The 21930-nt window shown below is 45.2% G+C and overlaps 1 protein-coding gene across 2 annotated transcripts; it reads left to right on the forward strand.

Moving 5' to 3' along the window:
* Nucleotides 1-416: 416 nt before the first annotated feature.
* Nucleotides 417-20725, forward strand: rras2 (RAS related 2). 2 transcript variants are annotated; one of them, XM_023806732.2, is made up of 6 exons: nucleotides 417-792; nucleotides 15946-16033; nucleotides 16633-16735; nucleotides 17878-17986; nucleotides 19063-19181; nucleotides 19401-20725. In XM_023806732.2, the coding sequence occupies exons 1-6, from the start codon at nucleotides 691-693 to the stop codon at nucleotides 19486-19488; spliced, it is 609 nt and encodes a 202-aa protein (XP_023662500.1). In that variant the 5' UTR covers nucleotides 417-690; the 3' UTR covers nucleotides 19489-20725. The 2 variants fall into 2 exon arrangements, with proteins under 2 accessions (XP_023662500.1, XP_023662510.1); XM_023806742.2 differs by lacking the exon at nucleotides 417-792 and adding an exon at nucleotides 12731-15189.
* The last annotated feature ends 1205 nt before the right edge of the window (nucleotides 20726-21930 follow it).

Below are 21930 nucleotides of genomic sequence, written 5' to 3' on the forward strand. Positions count from 1 at the left end.
ACACCACATTGTGCTTTCTATGTAGGCTAAATGATCATTACAACTTCTGTATAGTATCTGCCTTTCTTTTCTCTTTTTCTCCCCAATGTGGCTTGGCCTGATTTATTTGCTTATTTATAAATATTAATGCTGATAAATAAATCCAAAACTTCTGCGTGTGTAGTAGACAAATCGGTGCTCATTACATTTTTATAGAAACATTCAAACACAATCAAAAATGCTACACAAATGTTGCTTTATCCGTGAATCATCACACTAATCCATTTCCCGAACCGTTCTTTCCGATCCCCCAGAACTTAAGAACAGAAACGCTAAAAAAAGATACATTTACATGCCTGTCATGTATATTGAAGCAGCAGAAGGGCCTCTAGCGACGGCCATTTGTAGTAACTGAACCCCCCCACCCCACCCCTCAGTATCTATTTCACATCTTATTGCTGCGGTGCGGTTGGTTTCGTTATCACAGGAGGGCGTATGGATTGTGGCGGACCTTATTAGTGGTCGCAGTTGGAAGAGAGCAAACATTAGCACACTGTATTATGTTTTAAAGGATTTATTATTATTAGTCCTTTTTAAAGCACGTCGGTGTTTCCTCGGCTGCGCTCCTTCTACGGACAGGCTGTCAGTGAGCGGAGCGTGTCTGCTGACCGGTGCGGAGAGGCAGCGGCAATAGTGCCGTACGGTGCCCCGATGGCAGGCTGGAAGGACGGATCGGTGCAGGAGAAGTACCGCCTGGTCGTGGTGGGAGGTGGCGGGGTCGGCAAGTCGGCTTTAACTATCCAATTCATCCAGGTCGGTAAACACGCGTTGCCTTTTTTTTTTTTTTTTACCAGCCATTGCGCTCAGTGTGTGTGGGAATCTGGGCAGGAGCGGCTTGGGGTGAAAAGTGTTTCGGTCTGGCATCAACGCTGGCCGAGGCCTGCTGTAGTAATTGTATAACACTGGATGGAAACAAATAAGTAAAGTTTTGTGTTTTGTTGTTGCTGCTGCTGCTGCTGCTGCTGTTCAAGAGACGGTGCTCTGTTGTTTCAACGCTGATAGACAATGTCGCGTAGGGATAGTAGAAAAGGAAGGTGTGGACATCTGTATCTGAACACTTTAAATCTAACAAAATTTAGACTTGTCTTTCAGAATAAAACTAATAATTGATGTATATCTTTGTATGGACGTAATTCTCTGTTTCCATAATTAAAACCATCTCATCCTGTAAATTTGTTTTTGGCAGAAATCAACGCACGGACTGATAACGCTCAAGCAACTTTATTGTACGAAAATGTATATACTTTTATTAATATTTTATACTGTTTTTAAAAATATATATGTATTGGAAAGTTAAGTAAATTTACACACTAGTTGATGAAAAACGGTGTCAACTATCGGCGTTATGTTGATGGGTGTTTTAACAGGAAAATATATTTCCCCGAGGTCCTACTAAAAGTTTAAAAATAGTTTTTTAAAATTAGAAGTATCCCCAGTGAGCTCGTGCATATCCGGATCCGTGGGCCAGACGCCGTAACACATCAGTGTAACGGGACTGCTATGTAATTAAATGACGAATTTATCCTCGCAGTTAGGTACTAATGTGAATGCAACCTGGAAAAGGCGCTTTCAAAGCCATTACGAGAGGGCGAGGGCTTCCCCACCTTGGGCCATTAAAATGCTTTCCTGTGCGTGGTAACGGAAGAAAGACAACAGGTTCGCCTTTAGGCTCTTCGGTGGTCTTTGTTGGGTGAGACATAATGACAAATTGCAACTTTTTGGCAAGGTGTAGCGCAGGCTACATATAGTAATATGATATATTAAGTAGAAGGGAAAATCACGGAAAAATCAACAATATATTCCTAAAATATGTAAATCTATAGAAGCGGTTTGCTTTTACAAAAGAAAAAGTTTAATTTAAATTATTGCACACGTGATGCTGTATAGAGTGGAATTCTTGTACGTAAATGTCACCCTTCCATATAAAAATCAAACTATCAACCTTGCTGAGATTTTCTCATTATTGACCATAAGTGTATATTCCTGACATAATCATAGCAGTGCTTATACGCAGTTCAGAAACAACTGTTGTGCATGGGAGCTAGTTATAACTCTGCTCTTCACAGATCCAAATCTTTCCGAGTATCAGCCACTTGCCTAAGCATTCTTCGATGGACTAAGGGAAGCCGTTTCCGTCCTCTCCTTGCTTTCCATCTTTGTTTCTGTTCCTGTTATTTTTTAAATAACGTTGTTACGGCGCTTCTGTTTTACTCAAGGCAAATCAGGACTGAAATGTACGAAGGGCATTTTCGGTTATTTAGAACTGCTCTGTCAGCTTCAGACATGTTTTTTTCCTAATTGAAAATGTGTGTAACGAATCTTTTGGTTTGCACGGCCTGTTGCTGGACTGTCCGATTTTCGCTACGTAACCCCGGCTGCACCTTTCGCGTGGGCTTTAAAAAGTATGACCTGCATGAAATCTGACCAGAGCTTACATCATTAGCACAGGAAGGGCTGAAACTGCTGCACGCTGATGCAGGCCCACCCTTATGCTGCTCCTATTGAGTTTTGTGCTGCAGTGGGTTTAGCAAAAGCCTATTAAACGTATAGAATCTGGTTTGCAACCTACTGTATAGTTTGTGTGAACAGCTTTACCGGCATAACCCACTATTCATTGACTTTGTAATTAATTCTCCCAGCCATTGCAGTTCCTTATTTATCTGCATTTATCCCCTTTAAACGTACCAGTTGTTTTGAGATTAGTACAGCAAATTCCCAATTCAATAATTTAGTCTGCTGATCCCTCTGTTTCCTTACTGGATAACTGACTGGAAGATGGACTGATATTAGTCTGCAGTTAATAACTGAAAAAGTATTGCAGTTGTGTTGGTCAGAATAATTAAATGCCATGATAGAAGATAATTTAAGTCATCTGTTATTTTGACTGAGTTTCTATTTTGAAATTAAACTTTATATTGTTCCCGAAAAACCCATCTGACTTGGGTACTGTGTTGGGAAACACTAAATAAAAATAGATTGCCTGCTTTACCATAGGAATTGAATTACATCATAACAGTTTCAAAATCTGAAATTTGTCTGAAATATGACTGTGGTCACATTAAAATCTCTATGCCCAGAAGACCTGTAAAGCTCCTTTTGGCCTCTTCGATCTGGTACTTTTTAGAGTATAATCATTCAGATCCTCCTAGGAAATGAGTTGACGGTGTGAGGTAAATCTGTCCAGTATTGCAACATTGATTGCAAAGAGGCACAGAATATCCCTTGTTCATTTTTCTGTTCTCCCCCTCATTGAACTCTTTCCCCTGTCCAGCCTAAATAGTCTGAATATAAACCAGACCAGCTGTGAGAGAGCTAAGCGACTGGTGCTGCCTCCGCCTGCCTGCCCGCCCGGACGCGGATGCAGGAGGATGGGATCTATGCTATGCTACACCTGGGCCGTGGAGAGCGCTCACTGCCTCCGCCGGCTCGGCAGCTGGGGAGTGTGGCTCTATGAATCGCGAGGTGCCGAGTGAGACGGCAGCCTTGCCCTGCAGCTCAGATCAGTGAACCATGCCTGGGGTGAATAGCCCAGTGGATCATGTGCACGGGCTAAAAATGAATAGCGGGGCATCTTTGGCGTAAGCAGCCGATGCAGCACATAAGCCAATCCACCAGAAGATCTACTGGCTTCATTTCTCTATATACTGTTCTGGTTATGGTCCACACCTCAAATCTCTTGTTGCGTGAATTTCTTTTGGTGTTAACTGGTCGGGGGGTGGGGTCTGGGGAGGAGGATGTGAGTCATGTTAAGCTGATGACCCTGACATGGCTGGCATTATTTCAGTTCAGAAAAGAAAGCTCTGCCCAGGCCTTCCGTAACTTTGGAGAAACTCAAACTACAGCCTGGTCCCACAGGGCCTGGTGTCGGCATGAAGCAATCCGGTGGGGGGGTCGCAAAAACCACCGGCTGAAGAAACAAAAGGCAGTATATGGTGTTCATTTTTATTTTCAGCAAATAAAATTTTAAAGGTTTAAAATGCCCTGAAATAATATTGCAGGCTGTTTCCAGTGGCAGGCCATAGGGCACGTTGTGACAGACTAATGACAGTCTGCATTAGCGGCACTAATAACAAACGTCATACATTGTCCCTCACCTGGATAAGCATTTAGTAAAATAGATTGATGGAAAAAGGCCAGTGACTCGCCCAAGGAAGATGAGCAAGGCTCACTTTGTGTTTCAGTGCTCAGCCATAAAATACCGACAAATGGTGTAATCAGCAGCGGACAGTATGGCTTCATAATTATCTGAAATTTAATAGCCCAGCTCTTATTGTTGTTGTTGTTGTTGTTTTTTTTTTACCAATGGCAGAGATAATGTTTCCTGTAGGAGCCCCAAGAATATTGGTGTTAAACGTGATCAGGCGGTACTGTAGAATTCTGTTGTTTCCACCTGTACTGACCTTATAGAGGTGGCTGCTGTCCTTTGGTACTCACTGAGGCTGCATTCTGCTCTGAACAGCTACACCAGTATCAAAGGAATATCCAGTAGCGAAAAATTTGCGAGAAGGATGACCTTGACTGGGCAAGTATGGACAAGGCATTTGAAGATTTGAAATTGCTTTCCCATCGATAAGGTGGAGAAAACACCAGATATAGTTTTGCGGATTTGGGGGGGAGGAACAAGTTTTTTGTTGCACTTTAGATATTTTTGGAAAAACAACGTCAGTGATGTTTTATCTGCCATGTCGATGCCTCGGATAGCACACCACTGGTGTTTTGCTTTTTCTGGATTTTCTGTTTGCATATATATATATATATATATATATGATGGTTTGCACACCTTCTGGGCATCAGTTAGTGGCTTTCTGAGTGTGCGTCAGGGAGAGAATGACAGACAGACTGGTTGTTTTTGAGGTTGGTTGCCGGCCAGTGTTCGTTTGACACCTGCATATTCCTCTTTGCACTGGCACCAAAAATGCATGACAACGCAACGCACCGAGCAGCTTTCCCTCCGTCAAAGCAAACAAGTCTTTTTGCTTTGACACCGAATCACTTAAGATGTTTGCTGTTGGTTTTTTAAGGGAATACACAATGTAACATGTTGATTCTAATGTGCTGGGCTAACGGCACAATGTTTCCACTCACAAACTTTTATCACAAGGATATACACAGCTTCCAAATGCCAGAAAGAGAGCTTACGTGGTCTAAGCGTCATCTGTCCTTGAGATGTATTTGTTTCTATATAAAACTACCTCATGTAGCCCTAATATCGACCATGCGGATTTTTTACAGTCTGGCACAAAGAAGACACCAAGATCATTTATGCTTGTTCTCTCTCTCTGGTTGTGTCTGATGGTTTCTTTGTAGTTACTGATGCAATGAAGAGGAGGTTTCAGCTCACTGGTAACATGATATTCACATGGATGGAATGGGGTCTTTGATAGCCAAAGTACTTTTGGTTAAGTTGCATTTGGTTAAGGACATTAGTGGGTTTGAGGTTTTGGCATCTGATGTCCAGTTACGATGTCACTATAATCAGGTCTGTGGCTTCAGTGTCACCAGACACCGGTTTGGAATGTCGCAACATCTACAGACCCCATAAACTACTTTCGGTTCCACCAGAGTTACACCCACCCAACTGAAGAGGCTTTTGTAATTGTTTTAATGTGTGCAGTCACTAAGACTGTGAATGACCTTGTGGTGTGATTTTCACTATAAGAACTGAGGACCCCTGACATGTAACAAAGCAGAAAAATGTGTGAAAGATGGGAAAACTGAGGATCCTTCTGTCGCCCAGACAATGTGCCCAAGGATGGGTGTAGATTTTCCAGAAGCACAGCCAGTCCTACCTTCACTAGGCCTTGGCCACTTGCAGCTTTGGGGTAGATTGAAGGCCAGTCCACTTGGGACGGTGTAGCAGCTGAGCAGAGGGGATATCTGTTTTTAATTCATCTGCTGGTTGAAGGTGGGGGCCTGTGAGGGATCTGAATAGCCAAGAAAAAGGCCAGCTTTGTCCATTCTTTTTTTTTTTGTTTGTTTTGTTTTGTTGTAATATTCTCCACCGCTAGATGAGACTGCAAGGGAGATGATTCATTGGTTAAAGCATTCATGTTCTGTGTGTACGTGTGTGTGTGTGTTTGTTGATTATGTTTGTATTACATTGTGGGGACCAAATGTTCCCCACAATGTAATAAAAACCTGTTATTTTGAAGTTGTTGGGACAATTTTTCAAGCCCCACAACGATCTGTGAATGCAGTCAAGAAAATAAAAATGCCAAAAGTCATGTATTTTGTTTGGTTACTTATGGTTAAGGTTAGGGCTGGGTAGGGGTTAAGGTCGCCATGTTGGGATTAGCGTTTTCCCCATAGAAATGACTGGAGAGTCCCCACAAAAATTTAATTACAAACCTGTGTGTGTGTTGCATGTACTGTAATGATGCTTTGGAAAACCACTGCCTATAAACGCAGCTGAAGGATTCACACTGTCGCAGTGTGAAGATGCGGGACCCCGTCTCCCTCCTGTAGTATCTTGGCCCTCCTGTCACCCTGTTGCGGCAGGTTTTACTTACACACCCATGTATGTGTGGCTTTCAGAGGCCTCGCCTGCACTTGAGGTATCCTGTTTACGTGAGCCGAGCACAGGAAGGCTCGCGTCTGGCGGCACTGGTGCCTGCACCCGTATCTCGCTGGTGAGACGGAAAACTCAGCACCTCTCTGCCGCTGCTGCTCTGAAAAAAAGAAAAACGAGGCCAAGCTTGTAGGAGAAAAAGAAAAAAAAAAAACAGAGATAAACGGGGGTGCATCTCTGCGTGCAGAATAAAGCCGTTTGCACAACGGTTTCTAAGAATGGGGTTGGGTTTTGGGAGAGCGAGGTGGGGGTCGCTTCAGAATAAACTGGAGTTTATCTCATTATTACACAAGACACCCCCGAGCTTGTAAAGGTCACGTTGCTTTGAAAAGCTGCTTGATGGCAAGAATTTGGAGGAACTCAGAAGAAGCCAACATCCCTCATGATGCATGCAGTCAGATTGTCCACTTAGGATGGGTACTCTGCTCTTACGTGATCAAAGTGAAAAGAGGATGGTTGGTATACTGGGTTTGCAAGAACCTTCTGTTTGCACTGTAGTCCCACTGAGGTCATCAGCCGCAGTCAGGAATCCTGTGCAGTCCACATGCTGTCACACTTCCCCATTGCTGACTGCCCGGGTGACCTCTGGCCTCAGCCTACACACCAGGAGCTGGTAGAATCTGACTTCAGATCAGTCACACATATCATGCTTTTAGCCTCTTCCTACTGCCCTTCCAGCTGCCACACCTCAGCCCCCCCTAGCCACTGTACTCCTGTCTGGAAGAATCCAGTTCCCTGAGCTTCGACCTGTCTTGCTGGAAAGTCTTGATTGGCATTTGTTAGCCTGCTAACCCTGTATCATCTTCAGACACAAGCACCCCTAAACCAGAGGTCAACTCTTTGGTGAATCCTGATGGGCATCTTGATCAAAATGCTTTTTTTTAAACAATGAACATTAGAAACGTAGCCTACATATGTCACAACATGGAGAAAGACAAGTCTTGCCACATTTGTCCGTGTACGACAGGTTACCAATCCCTGCAATAAGCTGTCTGAACTTAACATGGTTTTTAATCTGTCCAGTGTTTTTCATTGTTTCGGATGGGCAATCAGCGGCACAGCTGAAGATCGGCTATTGAGCTTTTCCTGGTCCTTCCTGCAAAGTGCAGCTTCTCCACTCCGTTTCCCTCCATCCTCCCTCTGGTCTGTGGGTGGTATTAGGAGGACTCTGCCCTAATGCTGAATTAGCAGGATGCTTGTGCAGTGGGAATCCATACACTGGACAGGTGACATGCTTTAAACAATGACCCACCACTGAAAATGCCATCTCCCTAAGGATGAATTGTACTTTTTTTCCCTGATATATGATGAAAATCTATGCATGTGAGAATTACTTAGAGCCTCCTATCTTCATTAATCAGTGCAAAACAGTGGAGTATTTGCTAAATGGACTCCAGGATGAGTTGAAACGTACATTCATACTGGCTTTCATGGTTTATTTAACCATTAGACTGTTACTGGGTCCACATGCTTCCCAGTCTCTACATTCTGTCTTTGCTGTGTCCTGGGGTGGTTGGGCCCAGACCTCAGCATCTCTCTTTCTCAATGTGTAGCACTTGAGGTCCTGGTTGTCTGCATGCAGGATTCTGAGGTGATGGAGCTTTGCAGCCCACTTCCTAAACCCAAAAAGCTTTGTTTTCTTCATGTTACATTATGTGCACAATGTTTTTTTTCCCAGGAAATGTCACCCCTGATGAAATAGAACAGGATTGTTCATATAGCAACCTTCCTGAAGTACTATGTTTGATTTGTGTAAATTTTAGAGGCTGACATTATATTGAATACATTCATGTACTTCATTATAGCAGACATGGGGGAATCTGGTCTGTCAGTATTCCACTCTTTAGCAAAAAAGAAATGTTTGTATTGATTATATTCTTAATTGTGGGCTTTAGAAAGCATTCAGTCAACAGTTAGTGCATTACTTATTGAGATGTAGTTATCCACTAGGCAGGTCACACGTTGTTTGGAAGATACATATTGATGTTCCTGTAGGGTACATGACATTTTGGACTTGTTCTGTTGGGTTATAGGGGCACCCTTACCCTTATATGCATCTGAAGTATGTTTAGCTTTGGGGGGGGGGGGGGGGGTGGGAGCACTGCTTCTGAAGGGCTGAGATGTCAGGCCAAAGGAGCATCTGAGAGCACCGGTCTCACAACAATCCACCCCCCCCCCCCCGCACGTGCTGGATCGAGCCCCGTGCTCAGCCTGTGGTCGCGTTCAGCAATTGACTAAATGCCACGGCAGAACCACCCTGTCGGCTCTTGGCAGCCACGGGGCCCTGGCTGTCCTGAAATGCCCGGGCCGACACAACAAAGCATGCAGCTCTCGCAATCAGGAGGCTCAGCAGCTCGTAAAAGCACCACATGTTGGTGATGCTGCTTCCCCGAGTCTGCAAGGCGCACATCTGTCATATTAAAGCCTGTGTGCCTTTTAACGATTTATATCATTTATATCATTATTATTTTTTCCTCTGAGTAAGTGGTTAGCGCAGAAGTTTGTTTTTGTATTATTTCTGTCATTGTCTTAAAAAAAAAACATACTATTTAGCAGTTAAGTAATTATTATTACCGAGAGACTGTGGCAGATTTTTTTTTACCATGGTTGTTGTCTGTTTCTCATGATAAAAATTAGAACACCATTGTTTATTTATTGTCAGTTGGCTTATGAGGACAGATCACGGGAGGATCCCGTCCATGAGGTGCTGTTTGTGGGGGTTGCCGGATACAGTAAAAACATTCTTACCCAATGTTGTTGCCAGTGATGTGCCACCTCTGGCCTCGAGCTGCAGCGCCACTCGTCTTCAGAAGCGATGCCAAGGAGATGCCCCCCACGCTCTTCCTCTGCCAAACAGGCTCCTGAGGTCAGGCTCCAGCGTTGTCCAAAACCGTAGCGTTCTTGCTGATAGGCTGCTGAAAGCAGCGAGGCCATTGTATGAGGACCGTTATTACGGCAGCTTCCTGGTTAGCCGGGCCTGTGCGGGACCAATCAGTGCCCTCGGCGGTTGGTTCTGTCCGCAAGGCCACATGCAGGCCTGGAACGGAGGGGGAAAGGAACGGCTTCCGAGTGTCATAGGGCCGGCCGGCAGGGTCCAGAGTGTGGTGTGGCGGACATTTTGCACAAGCTCTGCTAGTGGGTCAGACTATCAGCAGGCGGCCTATTTAATAAAGTAGTTTTTGTGACCAAGGGTTTCCATTCAAGGCCAAGCTGGTGACCTCCTTTTGTTCTCTTGAGTACTGTGCTCAGCTACTAATTAGTTCTTGTTGGTAAATGTGTGTACAGTCATTATCTTCCCCAAAACAAATTTGTTGTTCTTTATTCAAGTTAAATAGATGACTGTAATCATCCATCTTCCAGCCATTTATCCTGGTCAGGGTCGCAGAGATATTCCTGGAAGATATTCCCAAAGTGAAGGGCATGATGCTGGGGTGCATCTCGAACAGTTATCATTTCTCCGAATAATGTGTGCAGGTATGAACAGCTCCAGTTGAAAGTCATCCCTGTGCACGGTTCAGGGAGACACATTTTAATTAGCACCCAGATGACAGCCGGGACATCAGGTTAAGTGACTCACTATGTGGATAATGAATTCAGCAAAGCAATTAGCTGATGTTTACGGCTCCTGGGGTTCATCAGTGGTCTGCTGTATTAGTGAGAAATGAACTGAATTTGTGACCCAAGTTACAGGCTTTTTTCTTTTTAACGTGCATTAAATAACGTATGTTAAATTTAATTATGTACATGTAGTTAAGGAATGGGGTATACAGTGACTCAGCTGGTAATGCTGTAGCCTCACACTTATAGGCTTCTAGGTTTGATTACTGCCTCTGTGTGTGTGTGAGAGGGAGAGAAAGAGAGAGAGAGACAGAGAGAGATGTATGTATTGTGTTGTAGGGACCTCACAATTTGATAAAAACCTGTTATTTTGATCAAAACACAAGGGGAAACTCAATTTTATATAAATCTGTCATGGTAATCAAAAAATCAAAAATGTATTTTGTTTGGTTACTTATGGTTGAGGTTAGGGCTGGGTAGGGGTTAAGGTTGTCATTGTACCTTTTTTTGGTACATAACTAAAATACGTTGTCTTTCCATTTTGATTTGACCTTTAAAATGTTATAATTTAAACCTCTCTGAAAAGTAGAATCAAGCAAAAGTATCAGTGTAGTAACCATATCAATTCTTTGTGTAAAAGCCCAACACAATTTGCTTGTCATGGGCACAAGCCATTGGTCAGATGTTTCAGGGGGTGGGCAGCTGGGTGGGCTGGTGGTCTTTGATGGCTTTTTTTGATGTTGTCTCCTGAAGGACTTGAAACGGTCCAGAGGTCACCAAATAGGCCTGATCTTCAGTGGAACCCTTGAAGCCATAAAGCCTCCAGTACTGACCAAACAGCTAAGTTCTTTTATGACCAGTGGGGGATTTCAGTCTGCAGGGGACAAAGGCTCGGTGGGGGTTGAATCTGGTGTTTAGCCCTGCTCATCTCTAGGTGGCGCTAACAGGAACCAATAGGTCCTTTGGTTGCTGAAGTAATTTGTTGAGCAAAGGGGCAGGTTGGCAGTGGAGAAAACCTTCTGAATGCAGGTTGTCTCGGGTGAATCGGGTGACTCTGCTGTAGGGGAATCTGAAAAGGGCTCCTCTGACATAGAGGTACTCCCATTGGTGACTTGGTTCCCATGAAGCTGGTAACAGACGGATGGCTAAAATCAGAGCATCAGCATGGGCACCCTGCTGTTTAAACGCTGTAGCAGATGTTGCTGTGCTGGTGGTTCCCAGTATGCGGCCACGTCCAGGGTCTACAAGACCCAGCTGCCACTAGGGATGCCAGAGACTGTTAATGTCACGCTCCAGAAGATATTGGAATTGGTTTTGCCCGTCTGATTTAGCTGTTGATCAGGAAATTTGGGCACTGGGGAAATTCTTGCTTATTTTATCTCCAGGAACTGAATGTTTTAATCCTGTTTGAACTGGACTGCTTATGGCCACCCTGCATGCTGAAGGGTGTCAACGAGACTGATATGCAGGGAGACTGGTGTATTAAAAACAGCCGACTAGGTTAATTTAATTAGCCTTTCTGAGGATGCTTTTGGCAGCCTCTACTCTCTCCTGTGGTCATCAGCTCTTGTGGAGCCCCTCTGATTTGGAGGAAAGCCAGGGCAGAGATTTACTGCCAAGGAGGTCACAGTGAGGTTGGCACTCAGCTCCAGGCCCATGGCGACCTGGTGCTCTGTAGCAGCCGTTCGTATAGCATGTTCCATCAAGCGGCTGCTTGGGGATCCCTAAGTCTTAGGAAGCCTTTTGATCAGTGAGTTGCCAAACCTTCATACTTGGTTTCATGTAGCTGTTGATGTGATGTAACTGGGGAAAATGGCCTCAGGCAGTGAGAATCAGGAAAGTCAGGAATTGCCTCGTCTCTTCAGCTTCTGTGGTCCGGTTAGGAGGTAAGAGCCTCATGCAAAGATGGCTCATCGTTTAATTTCCCCACTCCCATTACTTTTCATGTGCTTATTGAAGTTTGTTGCCAGCAGTTTGGATGATGTCATGAGAATAATGGGTGTTATCCTGAGATACTGAGTCATTTTAGACATAGGGGTGTGCAAAACTTGCCCAGTGGTGTCTCCTGTGGAACCAAGACACGTGGAGGCGGATGGGGCGCCCCCACGCTCTGGTCTGGTCCAAGATAGCCCGCCCCTGACCCTGTTTTCATGATTGCAGCTGTGCAGTGATGCTGACCTGGTTTACAGGGTTGAATGCGAAGAGTGGGATTGTTGGATTAGTGGTTGGCCCGAGTGGTAATACCTTGCACAGGCACTGTTTGCATGCACCTCAGTCACAACTGGCTTGGTGCGCCTGACATCGTGTAAATTGCCAACCTGCTCGAAGAAAGCGCCCAGAATGCTGGGGCGCCGATATCTCAGAGGACTGGCCGAGTCTGGTGTAACGTCAGGGGATCTTGGCCAGTCGAGATGGGAAACAGAAAGAGCTGGTTAAAAGATGGGAGAGCGGATATTAATTTGTCCATTTCCTCTCTCGAAATGTGATTTAGAAGAGTCTGGGTTTTGGGTGTCTTGGGAGGGTCCTGTGTTAAGGCCTGGGGGGTGGGGGGGGGTGGGGGGTGAGGGTCAGCATACGGCTTCTCACATGAGGGTACCTTGCCGTCTAGTATGAAGGGCGCTTCGCAGAACCAGGAAGGAACTCCCCAACATCTGGAAGAAGTTAGAGCAGCTGTGCTGTAATTCACTGCTGGTGTTCCCGTAAATGCAGACTAGCCGAAGTGTCCAGTGGGCAGGAAAAAGCACATTTCCCCCACCCTGAAGTGACCTAACTGGTCTCCGTCACTGGTTCCATAAAGAAAATGTATGTCCTGCAGCACCAGACATGTAATCATGTCATTTTATGTGTATTTTTCCTTCTGCTGTAGGACCTCTGTTGGTTTTCTAGCACTCTCTAAAGGTTCAGTTATGGATAGAGTTCTTCAGTAATCAGTAAGAAGAGAAACTGGCTATTTACTCTGCTTCTTGCGTGAATTAGGGAAGTATGAGTCTAAATGAACAAATTTGTCCTCAGTAACAACCAAGTAGCTGATATGTCAGAGGCTGTGATTCATAGTAAAGGGGATTAGAGAGGAAACAGTTTCAGGTCAAGAGGAACTTGGTGGGGGGAGTGATTTTTTAAATGCATGGGGGCAAATTCCTGGGCACCATAGTTCCTGCAGAGGTCCCAGTATAATGTGCTGTTTTCAGGACACCTGGTTTTGGTTACCATGGATAGAAGGGGCTGCCTCTCGGTCCAGCAGAGCCAGGCAGCTTTGGGCTCCTACCTGACGTGCCCCCCCCCCATGCTCTTGCTGTATTTTCCTCAGAAACAGAGCATACCTCACGCAGTCACTTTAACCCATTAGGAAAATTCTGCCCATGTCTTGAAATGAAAAGATTTTCCAGTTCTGCTATACTTTGGTTAACCTTTAAGAATCTTTTTTTAATGACTGGAAAGCCTGGTTGTCATTATTTTGAGTGTTTTTGTAAAATTCACACAACTAATACTTAGAGACCTTCGTTCAGGTACTGTTCTTGTGTTTTGGTTCATTTTAGATTATTATCCTGACTATCATTACTCCTTCACCATATCCTCAAGCCTTGACATTGACACAACTTTGCTGTACATTTACCCTTGTCCTGTTTGGCGTATATATTTTTAATTGGCTTTGCTGGGAATGAAAGGCTCCCACCCTGTGAATGTGAGAGTGCCTCCCGTGTGACGTCATTGTCCCTCCCCCTTCCCCAGCATCCTGAGTGTCCCACGGCATGCAGGCGCCCCTCCCTTCCTCTGGGCCCACGCAGGGCAGCCAGCAGCAGGGAGGGGCTGGATTGAGTTCTGGAGGGGGGGTGCCTGCCTTGTCCAGCGACCAGCCAGCCAGCTGCGAGCGATACACTGCATGCAATGGAAACTTCAGCTGGGGGGGCAAGGGCCAAGGGGGCCCGGGAATCGTCCGGGGTGGGTGGGCGTGGCCAGCAGAGCATTCTTAAGACCAGTGTCTTGAAATTTATTCGACCTTTGATATAGCTGGAATTAAAACCAGGGGAATTAAAACCAGGGCAACCATTGGACTTGGTGATAGAAATATGAGCGTGTCATTGGCACTAAGACATCACCTTTGTGATAATGGTGATGATGGTTGTGATGGTGACCTCATCCGGCATGTGGGCTCCTCCTCCTGCAGACGGGGCTGTGATGTCATCGGGAGAGCTGATGTGCTGTGCAGCGGGGCTGGTGGGAGTGGTGGGTCCTCACGGGGGGGCTGGGCTTTTCAGCAGCTGGCAGACGAGTGCAGAGGGCTGGCCTATGATGTCATAGCTCGGGGTGTTAGCGCTAACAGCTTGGAACGGAGGCAGGAGGGGCCGTGTCGTTGTGGGGGGGCGTTCCGGAGGAGAGGCGTGGATACGCCTGCAGATCCTGTACCTTAATGACTAGGGTCACTTTGGGCGTAAGGGTCCCTGTGGCCATGCTCTCATTTCCTCTCGTGTTGATTCACCAGACTGCAGACCTGATTTTTTTTTAGCCTAAGTCACAAGTCTAAAAAAAAAAAAAAAAAAAAAAAAAAACAATAGTTCTGTTTAAATATAAATAATATGGGCAATGCCATCCTGAAAGATGAGAGGCAGATATGCCCCCCCTTCCAGTGGTTACAGTGTGGGGGGGGGGGGGACAATGAGAGAACATGTGCATGGGTTAGGGGGTGTTACTGAATGCATGATGCCTGACTGACACAGACCCTTTAAGCTACCACAAGAGTGGGACGTGACCTCATCCCACAGTGAGGTATCACCAGCCGGAGCAGAAGGACCCCACAAGGTAGCAAGCTGTATATGCAGGTAGCTACAGAAAAACGGAAGTGATTCAGCGCAGCCATCAGTCAGGACAGGAAATAAAGCCACACACTTCCAGCTGAGCACCGGAACCTTTAATAGTCTGTAAAATGACAAAGCGTGTTCCACGCGGAAGAGATTGCTACCAAAAGCATTTTTTTCATAAAGAATATCAAAGTTTGAAATACAGGATGGACTCTTGAACAGAAGGTGGTGAGTTTGAGGCCTAAATGTCACTGAAACATATGGTATAGTAGTAATAGTACTTTTCCACTAGCCCTGTGTAGTATGTAGGACCACCGGCCCTCATCGCCACAAGATCAGCACCATACTGGACAGGCTTCTAACCCCTATGCCAGAGCCCCGCGGCTGATACCCCACCTGCCCTTTTTTGGTTTTGAAATTTATGCCTTGAATTGAGAGAGGAAAAACTTAAAATAAACCAGAGATTTTTCTTTCAACAAAAATTAATGAGACATCAGATCCCTTACCCACACAGTTTTACTGTACAACCATAACTAAACTGGTGTTGTGTTTGTTTGGGACCAAATCAACTTAGTGGTTTCTTTCTTGTCTGAACTAACTGATGTTTACATGTTTACTTTGTGCTAAAGGGATGCAGTGTGAATGTGTGTTAGTGCGGGTGCCGTGGGGGCCACTTCTTCTTAACATTTACAAGAAATCAGTGTTTGGACTGTAAACACTGGTGCAGGCCACCTTTATTGTTTAACACAGGGCCAGGTTGCCGGCTTCCGCTTGCCGCATGAACCTGTATTTACATGAATCCCAGCTTTCAAAGCAAATCTGCATCTCCACGTGCCTGTGTGCCTCCGTGAGGACCAGCCGCTATCATTAAATGGATCCCTGTAACCGCTGTCGCTGAACCGTAAACATTTTATTTATCGTCACGTGTACCATATAAACAGCTCAGATGCGCTCATGTTTGTGTCGCTGTCTTCTTCTTTTCAGTCTTACTTTGTGACCGACTATGATCCCACCATTGAGGACTCTTACACAAAGCAGTGTGTGATTGACGAGCGGGCTGCACGCCTGGACAGTGAGTGCTGCCGTCGCTGCCCGTGTGGAAAAACCAGCCGTCTTTTTATCTTTGAGGTCCGTAAACAACGGATATAGAGCTAAAATCTGTGGGGCCCAGTAAAGGTTCACCACGAAACACCCGAGTCCGTCTTTACTTACTATGACCTGATTGACTCAAGATACATGGTCACATTTCAAGCTTATTTTAAATCGAGTATTTGGCCTTTTAACATGGAAACAAATGACTGCACCCGTTCCAGTTTCTAGGAACATTAATACTGATGATGGCGCTGATGTAGCCATGACTCAGCAGTTTAGTACTCTGTACCAGTAATCAGAAGGTCACTGGTTCAAATCCTCCAGTGTGATGCCACTTTTAGACCCTTGAGCAAAGCCCTTAACCCTGATTGCTCCTGAGACTGCCTGACCCTGCACTTAGTTATATGTAGCTTTGGATAAAAGCATCTGATAAATTAATAACAGCAGTGTAATTTAGCTTAGCTATGTTGCTACATAGTTCCCATAGGTTTCATTGTAAATAGTAGGGGATGGGGTGTGGGCACCCCCTGGGGGCAGGGTAAAGGTGTGTAAAGGCTGTGCTCTCTCTCTGCTATACAGTCTTGGACACGGCAGGCCAGGAGGAGTTTGGTGCCATGCGAGAGCAATACATGAGAACGGGAGAGGGCTTCCTGCTGGTGTTCTCCGTCACCGACAGGGGAAGGTGAGCCTATGTCCCTGCCCCCCTTCCCTCACTCCTACAGCTTAGTGGGGTAGGGGGAAGGTTAGGCTTAGGATTAGGCTTAGGGATGTTCCAGCTGGTCTTCCTCTCCCCCCACCTTCCCTCACTCCTACAGCTTAGTGGGGTAGGGGGAAGGTTAGGCTTAGGGATGTTCCAGCTGGTCTTCCTCTCCCCCCCTTCCCTCACTCCTACAGCTTAGTGGGGTAGGGGGAAGGTTAGGCTTAGGGTTAGGCTTAGGGATGTTCCAACTGGTCTTCCTCTCCCCCCCTTCCCTCAATCCTACAGCTTAGTGGGGTAGGGGGAAGGTTAGGCTTAGGGTTAGGCTTAGGGATGTTCCAGCTGGTCTTCCTCTCCCTCACTTTCCTCACTCTCATCCCTTGCTTTCTCTCTCTATTCATGTGTGTGTGTGTGTCTTTGTGTGTGTGTTTGTGTGGGCATGTGTTTTTGTAATTATCAAACCATTTTGTAATTATTGCCTGTGTCAATGACCAAATTTCCCCACTATGTTATTAAAAGACTGCAACTCTTTACCTTGTCTGTGTGTGTGTGTCCGCGTCTGCGCGTGCGCGGCCTTTCCTTCTTCCATTTTTATCATCCCTGCTCTAACTTGCACCAGATTTACTGTGTGGTCACTAAGCTGTCAGCTCTCTGTTTGCTGCACTGCATTCCTGTGTCGATGGGAACATTTTGTTTATCCCAGTTGCAGTTGAGTGTCCCACTCACTCGGCTCTCCGTGGCCCTGTTCTGTTAGCTCCCTGCAACTCGCAAATCGCCCAAGGCTGCATGCTGTCCCACAACAGAAGAGTCAGCTCCATCCTGTCACTATTGCGGCATTGTGGCTGGGTTTCCTGGAGTGCCCTAGTGGCACAGGAGGGGTTAATCATGTTCAAGTCATCCCCGTCCACCTTGTTCTCCGTTGGACCCCTTTCACAAAGAAGCCCCATCCAGATTGTCATGTGCAAAGGAAATGCTTTCATTCATCTGGCCTCGATGCTGCATTCCACGGAGCTTTCCCAAGAAGGGGAAGCCTCCACATTCAGACCAAACCTGTGACGCTCGGGGTTTCCCGCGACGTCCTTTCCAGGACCCGTGTTCTCACAACCGCTCATCTCTTTGTTTGCCAGTTTTGAGGAAATCTACAAGTTTCAGAGGCAGATCCTCAGAGTAAAAGACCGTGATGAGTTTCCCATGATCCTCGTGGGCAATAAGGCCGACCTGGAGCTGCAGAGACAAGTAAGTTCTTAAGAGCCCCCCCCCCCCCCTTTTTAAATATGTCCGATCTTTTGTGTGCGCCCTCCCACGGAAAAGTCACTGAGGTCTTTCACTTCCTCAATCACATTAATGTTGTGGTGGAATGTTGTGGGAATTTTTATAATTATTTATCTGTTAATTTTTTAAGCAGAGATGCTTGATGGTTTTTTTCGCAGAGCATAATTTAACCTGCACGTCATTGTGATTGTGATTAACTCCATTGCAGAAGGCTAACTAGCCCGTGTTGACTGCATGGCCGCTGCCATTAGTATTGCCAGTATTGCCATGGCAATACTACTTCACAAAGAAGTATTGCCTGGCAATACTACTTTTACACTGGTGATGGTACCTATGGCTGACAGTTCACAGAGATGTAGGCCAATGTATCATATCAAGATAACTCAAGCCTGCCCCCCAGAGGATGAAAAATACTTTGGCAGCTGAATAAACAAGCGATCTTTGTTATCTCTTCTTCAGTGGAAGAGTTCCTTTCATATTCAGGATCAGCTCAGACCTCAGATCGGCTCAGAGCTTTTGTTCGGCAAACCCAGCTAACAGACGCTCTCCTGCTCTTTGTCTATGCTCACTATTTCATTGTTATGGTTTCACTTAGCCTGATGCTACTTTGTATTTTGCAGTTTCGTAGTAGTAAACAAGTTCTCATAATATTTAGATTTTGACTCTCTTCTGATGTTAGGTTCTAACTATGTTTTGCATAGCTTTTGCTCCAATGCTAACTTACACATATTACTCACTGGTCACTCACTGGTTGGTCAACTTGGCAGCACCTTCGCCAGTTCCTTGACAGCTGTATGCCTGTAATATACTATCTGTCTCACTTTTATGTGGTTTTAGGTGAAAGTGTCAGCAGCATAAATGATTAAAAATATTTATTTTAGTCCAATGAACATTTAAACCCACTGAACTGCATTCCTCAACCATTCCAGCAGGGGGCACAGAAAACCACTCTTCGGTTTTTTTTTTAATGGTAAATGGCTTCTGCACAGGGACTTCCTGTAGCCTTAAGGTGTGCTTTGAGGTGCCGTTCATTTCTCCAGGTGACTCAGGAAGAAGGCCAGCAGTTGGCCAGGCAGCTGAAGGTGACCTACATGGAGGCCTCAGCCAAGATCCGACTGAATGTAGACCAAGCCTTCCATGAGCTCGTTAGAGTAATAAGGTGAGTGGTTTTTAAGGATCTGTCCTGGTGCAAAGCTCCAATTCGGAGGCGATTTATCCTGGACTCACTCTGGTACTTAATATATTTGATTCTGTTGAGACCAGAGGGGTGTGGTTAAGTTACATGAAAGCTCCCATAATTTTACTTAGTGTGCTGCAACATTAAAACCTGGGAATGAGACGCCGTCCTTTCAGCTAAGCACTGCTCTGGGTTCCGCAGGAAGTTCCAGGAGCAGGAGTGTCCGCCTTCACCAGAACCAACCCGCAAGGAGAAGGACAAGAGTGGCTGCCACTGCGTGATTATCTGAGCTGGGGCACCTCCCCACTCCCATCTTTTTTATTTTTTATTTTACCAGTGCCTGCCCTGCCCACTGACATCACTTCCTGTGTGGATGACCACTGCCGCCTTTGCTCACGTGCATGGCCCCGCGGTTGCCATAGCAGCGAAGGCCTTGACTGGAGAAGCTATCCTGGAACTACACTAATAGAACGACTAGGGCAGAATACAGAACATGACGGAAGGTCGCTGTCCGCGCCCAATGCACACGAAACAGCCATCAGACAGGAGTACAGAACCTATCGACACTAAGCACTGCTTCTTAAAACGAGAAACAATTCCTTTTTGTATTTTGAAAGACTTCTATTTGCCTCGTTGTGGAATTTGTACATTATGACAATAGTGCTGTCAGCAAACAAAAGAAGAAAATCCTGAAATGTAAACGAGCAAGAGAATATTTCCACCTTATAGTGTGAGTGTTCAGATTAAGCTTTGTGTGTGTGTTGTGCCATAACTGTTTTCGCATTAATTTGCTAATCAACTACTGTACAAAGGAATTGTGTGTTTTGCATATGCATATTCAGTGAATTACTTCGCAGAAGTACAGTTTTGAAAGTTTAAGAGCTTGGTTTAACATGAATAAACACAAAGGTATACTATTAACTATGGTATAATTACACAATTTGCCAAAAAAATACTATGTTTGGATGTAAATGAAGGAATATGTATTCAGTATCTGTGTCTCAGGATGTGGTCGTTTTGAGATCCACATCCTGACTGTCTACTGTTATTTTTTTTTTTTGATGAATCAGCGATACTATGAACCTGGACATTCTCCACCTCGTACCGCTTTGTCCACGCCTTTCACCCCCCCGCCCTCACAGCCTCGACCAAACCAAGCATGTGTAGGGAGAGGGAGCTGGAGGCCATGCCCATTTGGGATATGTTCTCAGCATTTCAACAGTACTGCCCGCTCAGTGAGGGGCACTTGTGAACTTTCTGGGTGCCTCATCTCAGTTCCCCAGGTGAAACTGGCTTTGTGACATCAGGTGAAGCTGGTAGAACTGGGACAGATCCTGTGAAGATCAGTACAGGTTTCTTAAACTCAGTTTGGTCCGGGTATTCACCTTAGGGTCACCCAGATTCTAATGTAAGCAGTTATTTTCATTGTCTGCTTTGATACTGTAAAATGCATTGTATAATACAAATTGTGTTTTTATATATGTTTCCCAGATTTTCAACAACAAATAAACAGCTTTTAAACCATTGCTCTGGATTGAAGATGAGGTTTTGTCTTCACAGTGATCTATATGTCTGCATCCCATGGGTTTGCTTGTGAATAAGTACTAATGCTTCCCTCATCTTCCTCACTTGAACAAGAAGCATGCCGAGTCACTGGTTACTTTGATGAGAGCTGATGGTTAAAGGCTTTTGGCCATATACCTTTTATATGTTATTTTCTTATCAAACTGGTTAAGTATTTTTGTATACTTGTAAAAAAATTCTCATGGCAAGGTTGTGTGACTGTTTAGTCAACTCCGCTGGTTGTAAAATTTGTTTGGCAGCTTTGAAACTTGGATGAAGAACATTCTGGTTGGCAAACACTTTGCCTTACTCTCAAACTAAGTGGATTGGCTGGACTCTGCTGCCGTGCCCTGTCACACTTATACAGATCCGCCATATCTAATTTGGCGTTGGAGAGTATCTTATGGTTTGGTGGTTGTGGTCCTGATGCAAGAGCACTAACACTCTGCCCTATTCTTCTGCCATATGACTCTCTGTCCACCTGTTTTCTACTGTATGTATCCATATTGTGTCATTTTTATTTCACTTTAGCTCCTCCTGTTGTGTAGCTTCCAGTGCTATAATAAAAACTGGTCAATGTACCTGATGTTATGGTCACTCTCTCTAAGCCTCCTTCTGCAAGTCCCTCGTGCTAAAAGCACACCTTTAGGTTTTAGTACCTGCACCTTTTCATATGTACATATTTTGCTTGCACCAATTTTGTCTTTTTCTATAAATATTCTGCACATATAAAATTTATGGTTCTAATTCCTGAGAGGATAATTATTGTAGCCCCATCACTGCTAAAATACATAATGACTGGAATCATCTGTGTCTACTATGGCTGACTTTTAAACATAGTGCTGAACCATGATCACAGGCTTGACCTTTTATCGTCACTCTGCCCCAGCTTTTGTGAAACGGGAAGCTGATATTTCGGCTGAGCGAGTTTTGTGCCCATGGGGTGGGGGAATTTTGCTTGCCCCGCTACATGATCCAAGCCTTCCGGTCACTCCTGTCATCAGCACAGCCAAGTGGCCGTTTCCCACCTTTCATGCTCACACAGACTCTGGCAAGAGCCCCCATCCCTGCAAATTCAACAATGCTGGGGTTTCCATGGCGCCCAGAGAAGGTCTGTCATAGAGCGACGAATCATCATGTCTGATAGCATCAAAAATCTTATGTTTTA

Source organism: Paramormyrops kingsleyae, chromosome 11 (genome assembly GCF_048594095.1).
Source record: "Paramormyrops kingsleyae isolate MSU_618 chromosome 11, PKINGS_0.4, whole genome shotgun sequence".
In the NCBI taxonomy this organism is placed as follows: Eukaryota; Metazoa; Chordata; class Actinopteri; order Osteoglossiformes; family Mormyridae; genus Paramormyrops; species Paramormyrops kingsleyae.